This window comes from Lynx rufus, unplaced genomic scaffold (genome assembly GCF_022079265.1).
Source record: "Lynx rufus isolate CCGP_SWC_20201006 ecotype Redwood Valley unplaced genomic scaffold, mLynRuf1.p SCAF_7, whole genome shotgun sequence".
Lineage (NCBI taxonomy): Eukaryota > Metazoa > Chordata > Mammalia > Carnivora > Felidae > Lynx > Lynx rufus.
This window is the reverse complement of record NW_025814889.1, coordinates 21,762,058-21,771,589: the sequence shown is the minus strand read 5'-3', so window position 1 is coordinate 21,771,589 and position 9,532 is coordinate 21,762,058. Positions and strand designations below refer to the sequence as shown.

General features: G+C 46.6%; 1 protein-coding gene across 2 annotated transcripts; it reads right to left on the bottom strand.

Annotated features, from left to right (window-relative positions):
• Window positions 1–1,777: 1,777 nt before the first annotated feature.
• On the bottom strand, window positions 1,778–9,332 carry OTUD1 (OTU deubiquitinase 1). 2 transcript variants are annotated; one of them, XR_006959765.1, is made up of 2 exons: window positions 7,619–9,332; window positions 1,778–2,094 (listed from the first exon to the last, which is right to left on the bottom strand). XR_006959765.1 is itself a non-coding variant. In XM_047065669.1 (1 exon), exon 1 carries the CDS (start codon window positions 9,154–9,156, stop codon window positions 7,693–7,695), a length of 1,464 nt encoding a protein of 487 aa, XP_046921625.1. In that variant the 5' UTR covers window positions 9,157–9,332; the 3' UTR covers window positions 6,446–7,692. The 2 variants fall into 2 exon arrangements, 1 of the variants encoding a protein (XP_046921625.1); XM_047065669.1 differs by lacking the exon at window positions 1,778–2,094 and having other exon boundaries at window positions 6,446–9,332.
• Window positions 9,333–9,532: the final 200 nt, after the last annotated feature.

The following is a 9,532-nucleotide window of genomic DNA, read 5'->3' as shown; positions in this document are numbered from 1 at the left end:
ATCAGTTATGGCTTTCTTTACATCAGTTACTTTTTTATTTATTTATTTATTTATTTATTTATTTTGGACAGAGAGAGCACATGCACAAGTACGAAGCAGAGGAGGGGCAGAGAGAGACACACAGAACGTGACGCAGTCTCCAGGTTCCGAGCTGTTGGCATAGCTAGCGCCTCGTGCGGGGCCTGAACCCACGAACTGGGAGGTCGTGACCGGAGCCAAAGTCAGACTCTTAACCAGCGGAGACACCCAGGCACCCACACGTCAATTACTTTTGATGAACCCTTCACAAGGCTTTGCTTATAGTACAGCTCTCCTGACTCAGCCGGACGACCGCCCATCTCAACAAGAACGTTCATGATCATCTCTTGGGATGGGTTATGCTTCCTGCTGGCGGCTCTGACCCATTTATGATGATTCTTATTAACCTTAAGAAAGTGATTAAGAATTACAAGAAGGAAGCCTCATCCTTAAATTTTAAATATGACACTTATATGGAGCCGCTAGTCCACTAAGTACCCACTAATGGTGTGAGTTCTTCCCCCTTCTTTAGGTGTGGTTTAGACGTTTTCTTTTAAAGGCTGAGCAAATTAGTAAAACTAGTAAATTAGTAAAAATGAGTAAGGATCACCTTATTTTAAGCACAGAAAACTATTCTAAAGGACAACCAGGCAGGAATTATAAATAAAAAAGAACTAGAAAGTAGAGAAAGGGAGAGAAGTAAAACCAGCAATACCCCAGAGAAGCAAGATCTATGAAAACATAAGAGGGAAAAGTTTTATATATTGTTCTCTCTGAAGAGACCCAGGACGTGTGTTGAAGGCCAGATTTTCAAGATATTTCCGACATCCTACAAAACAATTAAGAATGGAAGGGAAATAGAAAAATAGCAGCCTTCTTAAAACAAGGAAGGCTTTGCACACGTATATATTTAACCGGTGGCAAACACATTGTGGGAGAGCTGATAAGGAGCCCTCCATGGCAGCCACTATTAATTCAGTGAAGCAAGTTCATGCATATTTTATTCCCAGATACCGCCTTATTATAATTTTCTTCCTAAAGATACTGTAACCCTAAACCATTCCTGTCAAAAAAAAGATTTGGAAAAGATTGCTATTTTTCTGCCAAAACCCATTTACCCTTCCTCTTGGCAACAGTCTGAATGGTATTTGCCAGTTAGATAAGGCCATATGATGAAATTCGGGCCAACAGACAAGAGCAGAAGCGAAGGGTGCTACCTCAGGGTGTGTGCTGTTTCTCTGAGCTACGATCCAGACACGGTGGTGGCCCAGCTTGGATCTTGGCCATAGGGACCGTGTCCTGGGGACTGTGTCCTCTGCGGAGCACAGCCGGCCTGGACTGCTCCCTTGGGAACAGTTAAGCGAAAAAGAAACAAGTTTCTCTCTGTTACAGGCTTCGCTTAACTATCTTAACTATTAAAATCACACTGTCTATTTCTGTAGGTTCCTGTCGCTTTCTAAACTAGTCTAGCCATCTCTCTGCAAATTGCCTCAATTCCGAGCAGTACTGACTTCTGCCAACAGCCACCATCAACAATATGGGAAGGTAATGAAAAATCTGTCTGAGAAAACTACTTTATATTGAAAAGTGTTGGGGCGCCTGGGTGGCTCAGTCAGTTAAGGGTCTGACTCTTGACTTCCGCTCGGGTGGTGGTCTCGTGGTTCCTGAGTTCGAGCCCTAGGCTGACAGCGCAGAGCCTGCTCGGGATTCCCTCTCTTTCTCCCCCTCTCTCCTCCTCCCCTGCTCATGCTCTCTCTCTCAAAATAAATAAATAAACTTAAAAAAAAAAAAAAGTGTAACATACGTCTTAAATCGCTCTTCTAATTCCGTCCTAAAGCCCTGTAGGATAAGTCGTGTTTGAGGTTTCTGTTTCAGACATCTACTGTTTATTGAGATAGGAGTATGGTTTAGAGTTAAAGTTAAAGACAAAATGTAATTGTTCACGCCCCTGCCCACCCCCAGGTCTGGCACTTTCGGGCAAGATGACCAAGGCGGTGCAGCGACGGCTGAGAATTTCCTCGCGGTGTTCTTCCGCTTCTTCAGTCCTATTCTATCGTCAGTACGGTTCAGATTTCACTGTAAGAGACAAAAGGTGTGAATGTTTCCTGTTTGTCATTAGAACCGAAAGCTTTATTTGAGTTTATTTTACAAATTGGCTGCACGGGTCTTACATGACCCATTGGTTTAAATTTCCTTCACAATTACCTACTTTGCACACCGCCCTTTTGCGCTTTGATAGGCTACGAAATACAACCACACAGTCCGCGGTTAAAATTATTGACAGAACTTCTCATCTAAGTGGAACATGTGTTCTCAATCATCACTTCGAGCGTACGTCACTGAGGCTACCTCTCTACATACTCTCAATCTACTTGACGTCGATATTTGCTAAAAATTCCAGTTCAAAATATAAAATTCTTGGGATGGGGGTAGGTTTTCTCTAACTGCTGTCGAATATAAAATGCACAAATCCCGTCGGGAGTTTTTCCAATTGTCGTTGCCTGAGTTCTATTCAGGTTAATTGCAGAGTGCCTATGCAACCATTCTAATCAATATAAGGGGAAAATCCTTTAAAGAAAAGGGAAGGCCAGGATGAGGAAGACTCACTTATTTACCCAGTGTAGACATAATGGACGCTCATTAAAGGAGTATTAGGGAGAGGCCGTTCGAAAGACAATAGTCATATTTGTACTAGACCTATCTATGTGTACTGTACTTTGGAGTCTTCAATACAGAACTGAAATTTGAATTACTTCATAATCAGCACATCGTGGTGAACCGGAACACTAAATACAAAAAGCAAAAGGAAGACGATGACAGGTACACAAAAAGGATTACATGTGGCACAGAGGAAGCAAAGTATCAACCAGGCAATGACAAATCAATTGCAGCTTTGAGGACTAAGATAGTTAGCCTCAAGTTGTCTTGTTTTGTTTTGTTTGAATATGGCACTACGGGGTCCGGGGTCCCTTAATCAGAAAATTCAGCATTTCCAGGATACTACCCACACCATGCACAAAAGAAGACGGGCGTGCCTGGGTGGCTCAGTCTGTTGAACATCCGACTCTTGATTTTGGCTCAGGTCATGATCCCAGGGTTGTGAGATCGAGCCCTGCATTGGGCTCCACGTTAAACATGGAGCCTGCTTAAGATTCTCTCTCCCTCAGGGCGCCTGGGTAGCTCAGTAGATTAAGCGTCCAACTCTTGGTTTCAGCTCAGGTCATGATCTCACGGTTCACGGGCTCAAGCCCCGCGTTGGACTCTGCACTGACAGTGCAGAGCCCGCTTAGGATTCTTTCTCTCCCTTTCTCTCTCTACCCCTCCCCTCTCTCTGTCTCTAAGATTCTCTTCCCCCACCGTCCCTCTCCCCCTCTCCCCACTCTCTCTCTCTCTCTCTCTAAAAAAAACAAATAAAAAGAAGACAAAAATATAAGCAAAAAAACCTCTCTCGCTGCCCCAAAACTAAAGCTGAGCACATTACTCATAACAGAACATCCTATTCTCAGATTAGAAACCCATTTCCTATTATCCTAGAGTCAATTCTGATTAAGCCTGCTTATTGGTGTCTTTAATTCAACATAGGAAATCAGGATGGGGAACCGGGTTTGAGGGAGGAGACAGGAAAGTATAAACCACAAAGACAAAAGCGCGAGCACTCTGAGATCCTTTAAAGTACAAAGGGACTTGTCCGACCAACACCAGCCTGCCGTGGCTTCACGTCCACATACCCATGCCACCATGAAAGCACTCAGCCGTTCAAGGAAGATCAAACTACGTTATTATTTCACAAAGGCAAATTAGTGCACCACAGATTGCTTCTTAAAAGAATTTTATCGAAAGCAGTTTTGTTTTAAATTCTAGACCTTAATAGACCGCTCCATTAGAAAATTCACTTGTGAAAACCAGGCTAGATAGGATTTTACTACTAGTAATCTGATGACAGTGAACTCTCTCTCTCTGACCTCTACTCATAGAATAGTCACTGACCTAATTTACAGTGGGAGGAAATACACCGATTCTTTTCCCCCAATAGATCTGCTTGCCTAGGCCCCGGTGACCAATGGTGTAAGGCTGAGGCCGGTGCTGTTGAACACAACAATCCTAAAACATGCCTGAAATCTGTCCAACGTTTCCTTCCGAACCAGGCTATAGAAAGAAAACAGAACAGAACGAGGAAATGGCGGAGACTGGACTCGAGACGCGTGCAACCCCGAAAGCAAGTCAGAGCAAGGCCCCTGGGCTGAGGCAACACTTTCAGAATCACTTCAGATGAATGGAAGTTCTATTTTTAAATAATTTTCCTTAGTTTAGCTCTCAAGATGTTTGCAAGATGACACACAGATCACATCAAATTCTGATCTTTGGGTTTCAAAATCTACCTTTTCCATTAGAGAATTAAAGACTACACTGCCTTTTTGTAAGTGACAAGCTCAGAATTACTCTGTCAGTGGTAATGCCCCGTAATTGTAGAACCCAATCATTTTTACTTAATTTCCCATCCACCAAATATTGTCCCAAGCTCACGCTTTCCTTCAATCCACTCTTTCAGCAAATACTTACTGAGCATTTACTCTGCTAGTTACTAGGTTTGAGCGCAGAGACTCAACAGGGAACATAATATACAGTCCGTGTCTAGTGCACTTAGTACATTTAGGGAATGAAATGGAATTCAATGCCATCTAGTTTCTTGGTGACTCTTTGAGATGGTTATAGACACTCCAAAGAGTAATAAGGCCTGGGCTTGTGATTTCATGTAACAATCGTTGAGCGTGACCATGACAGATCTGATACAGACACTTGAATGTCTCCGGTTATGTTTACCTGCATGTTAAATTATCAGAGGTCCAAAGGTTTAAAACCTATTTTTATTCGCTAATACTTTTCCTCCATATGGGCACGCTGAGTACCAAGCTAACTTTTAGAGTTCAACTTTCTCACCTTTTAGGGAAAGAGGGAAAACACATAAAATAAATTTTAAAAAGTAGTGAGATTAGCTCAAGATCCTCTTCTTTAATACAAAAACTACGGAGAAAACATGGCAACAGAAAGACTGTTTACCCAAGCTGAGGCTAACCAACTTTGATGTTCAAGGAACCCTAAGGCATTTCCTTTTCTTAGAGAATATCTGAAGGAATATGAACCAATCTGGCTGCTGAGAGTAAGTAAATTACATTCACCACATTTCCACCGCTTCAACTGCTCGACCCAGCACTGCTACTAAATATATAAACCTGGGATGACAGCAGAGAATAAATACTGAGTGTAAGGGAGTTACAACACGGCACTTCTTCAAAAAAACAAAAACAAAAACAAAAACAAACCCGAGCCAAAGAAAGACAATGGGAAAGACACAGACAGATCTTTTAGGCGAGACCGCTAAAAAAACGTGTTGCCATGCAATACAATCTTAGGATTCGTTAATTTTTTTTTTAAACACACACCTTTGAGAATCTCGGTCGAGGAGTTGGGACTCTAATTCAAAAATGAAACCGAACCCAGAAGAAATCGGTTTCTTCTGAACAGTCATGGGCTTCTAGAATGCTTTTTAGGAAATTATACCTAATTAGCCTATTCATATGTGTAAGTTTTAAGCATATCCAAATTTTATACATGTCTACATAAAGGGGAGAAGAGGAAAGAGCCATATTTAGCTAGGTAATTCAAATAATTTTTTTCCCCAAGTTAATCAGCGACGCCACGAGGCAAACCTTATCTTGCCTGAAAAAGCAAGAGATGCGTGATTAGTTAACATTTGAAAAAGTTCATTAGTTAACATTTAAAGGAAATTGTCCTGCTAACCCATGGCATTCTTCCAAAAATGTGGTTAAGCAATGAACGCAAGCTCAAATGTGCCTAGACACGTGACACATAAACAGATGCCATTATCGACTGTAAAGTAAAACATCCAAAGCAGCTGTTTTTATTCTACGATAAACAATATACCCCGATTATATATACACAGGTGTGCTTGTAAACTAAATCCGATTAACACGTGTTAAACTTAATAGATTCCCGTGGTCTCCAGATGCCAGACTGGATAAAAATTAGGGCACTGCTTTGGTTACCCTTTGAAACATTTGAATCTGTGCTGAGAATAAGTGAAACGCAAAACCCTGATACTCAGACACTGTGCTGGCTAACACAATACCTGCACTTCCCTGTTTAGTAGCCATCCTCTAGGGTTTGACAGGAATTATAATTAGAAATAATGAGAGCAATGTCCTCAGTTACTCCACCTTCAAATTATATTTCTCAAAGACTTATCCTGTGAAATGACTAATGATTATCCTACCCTGTTCACGTGAGAACTTAAGAAACCTCCCTCAGAATTCCGTGACAGCTTTACCTACGGAAAAAAGGCACATACGTGTAAGAAAAGCTCCCACAAGTGTCACTTTTGAAATTCAAAAACGGCCTTAGCCAAAAAGACATTGCAAAAGTAAAATTACACATTTTATTCATTCATTCCATCAGCTGAGAATCGCTCTATTGTACAAATACAGCATTGTACAAAAAAATCACAAAATGTTACAAAATAAAAAAGTACAAACTGCAGTACTTAATAAATAGGACTGAAAGTAGTTAAAGTGGAAATAAGATAGATTTCAGGTTGGGAACATTGTTTGACCCAGCAAACCATACAAGATCTGTTTACAGACATTTTTATTTGTACATAATACAGGGCAATCCTATTTTGCCTTTTGAGAGAATTTAAAAGGAATAAAATATTAAGACGGTATTCTCCTGCTGTGAAACAACCGCCACGGTTGATTCAAGGCATTTATGCTGTTAGTTTTTCAAATCTCTTAGTTGAATCCGAGAAGCTCTACAAAGCAGGAGGCTTATCTTGTCACAAAGTTAAAATGCTTCTATAACAAAATGACAAATATAAATAAAAACGGTTCAGAGCACCAATCTACTCTAAATGCCAACCAAAGTACAAGAAGAGTTGTCACTGTACCATCAGCAAACATCAGACTTTCATTCAAGTAAGCTGGTACTATCCCTTAAAGAAAACTCCCACAACCTTCCCTTAAGTGTTTCTCTTTAAAAGGTTTACCATTTCTAGAAAAATAATGATTTCCAAAACAACAAATCTGGTTTTCATCAAAATGGAATGGGCCAATCAGTCTGGTAACACGAATGCATCGATATCCACTCGAAATAATTATCTAAGAATCGTAAAATTCAAAGTGAACAACATAAAATCACTACTAAATCACAAAACTCTGTTCAAAGTAAGAAACTTCATGTAAAGCGCTTCTCCGGATTTATGCTGGAAAGCTGTCAAAATGGAACACACGTCATAGGTGAAGGTACACCAATTTTTAAAAATGTTGTGCAAAAATACATTTGTGTAGAAAACAGATGACCAGGAATGAACAAATTTATACCGTGAGAAACTAGCTTGCAAATTAAGTAGTGCCAACTTTATACAGCAAATTATAAATAGCAGTAGGACAGTAGGATCACCGAAAGCCATCATGAAACATCATTTAGGTGCCCAGCAACCTTCAGCTCTGAGGAGAAAACATTCAAAAAAATGATTAAGGCATTACACCTACAGTAAATCTACTAGGAAGTTTAAAAGTGCTATTACCCTGATTAGAGTTCATAATTCTCCCGACACAAATCACGTATGCAATTCTCCCAGGGTGTGGGTTTTCAGCCACTTCAAGAGCATGCATTTTGTTCAATATACATTTTGGACAGGGATATGGCCATGGATTTGGCAAGTTCCTCATCGCGTTTTCTCTGCACTTGAGTCTGTTTGCACCAACTGTCATACTCTGGGTTAGGATAGGAGTGATCGAACACCGCATCATAATGTCCATTACTGAGCCAACTGAGCCAAATACTAGGCCTTAGGGAATCCTCTGGGCCCAAATAGTGAATCATGGTAGACACCGTGGGGCTCTCCAACCTCCCTCCAGTAGTTAAATGTATATTCACATTCAGCATCTGCCCCATGGCCAGCAGCTCCGGGTACCCGGCCCACGCCCCGTCTTGAGCAGCAGCGATGATGAACTCCCCCACGTCGCCCTCAATCAGGGGGCTAAAGTGGTCAAGGTGATCGGCGATGTAATGCACCGTCTGTTCCCTCAGCTCTCGGTGCAGGCTCTGGTCCCCGTACACCGTCTTGCTGACCGCCCGGTAGAGGCAGTTGCCGTCGGGAATGATGTGAAAACGGTACTTATTCCTCTGTCGCAGGTACTTGTCCTGCCTCTCCACCTCCGCCAGGTACAGGGCCAGTTTCTCGTCTCTGGGATCCGACCTGGAGACGATCACCGCCTCGGCCCCGCCGCTCTGGGCGGCCTCGCCGCCCCGCGCCGGGGGCGCCTCGGCCTCCGGGTCGGGCCGCCGTGCCTCGTCCGCGGCGGGAGGGTCGCTGCGGTCGCCCGCCCTCTCCCAGCCCCGGAGGCTCCTGTCCGCCGGGTGCTCCTCGCCCCACGGGCCGGGGCTGGGCTCCGGGCTCCCCGGGGGCGGCGCGGGGCCTCGGTGCTTGGCGGCGGCCAGGGCCTGGCGGTGCTCGCTCAGTCGGAAGTTTCTGTCGGGGCCCTCGCGGGCCGCGTCCAGGCCCGCGGGCTCGGGGCAGTCGGGCCTCAGCAGCTCCTCCAGCAGCCAGGCCGAGGAGCCCCGGCGCGGCGGGACCGGGGCGGCGGGCGCCGGGGCCAGCAGGAGGCAGCGGCCGCGCTGGGCGGCGGGCGCCGCGGCGCCGGGCTCGGGCCCGTGCAGCAGGAGCCGGTCGGCGCCCAGGGCCCGCACCGTGATCTGCGCCGTGGACGTGTAGTGCGGCGGCAGCGGCGGCTTGCAGGACCCGCCGGGCGGGCCGGCGGCGGCCGCGGCGGGGGCGGCGGCCCCGGACACCATCTCGAAGCAGGAGGAGAAGGCGGGCATCTTGGCGGCGGGGGCGGCGGCGGCTTCTCGGGGCTCGGCGGCCGCGGCAGGCTGGCACTCACCGGTCTCGGGCTCTGGCTCGCCGCTGGCGGGGCCCGGGGGCTGCAGCGAGACCTTGAAGGGGGCGGCGGCGGCGGCGGCGGCGGCGGCGGCGGCGGCGGCGGGAGGAGCGGGCGCTGCGGCCGTGGGACCCGGTCCCCCGGCTGGGTAGTGGGTGCAGACGCTGCTGTAGAGCTGCATGTCCCTGCCCGCCGCTCGGGCCCCTTATAGGCGCGGCGAGCCCCTGTGAGGGGGACACACCCTCCGGGCCCGGGGGAGGGGGCCGGCCCGGCGCGATGACCCAGTGCCCCTAGAATAGAAATGACCGAAGGGCCACCGGCCGCCGGCGCGTCAAGAGCCGCAAATAGCGCCCGGGTCCCCGCCAAATTCCTGCTGCGCCACAACGCGCGGTGGGGGCGGGGAGGGGACGCGCGCTCGACCCCGGCCGGCGCGCTCGGCCCGCAGACCCGGGGCGCCGCGCCCGCCTGCCGCTGCTCCGGCCCGCGGCGGCCGCTGGGGACTGTCGGAGGAAGCCGCCCGCCCCGCTGGAGCGCGTCCCGACAGCGAGGAGCAGTGC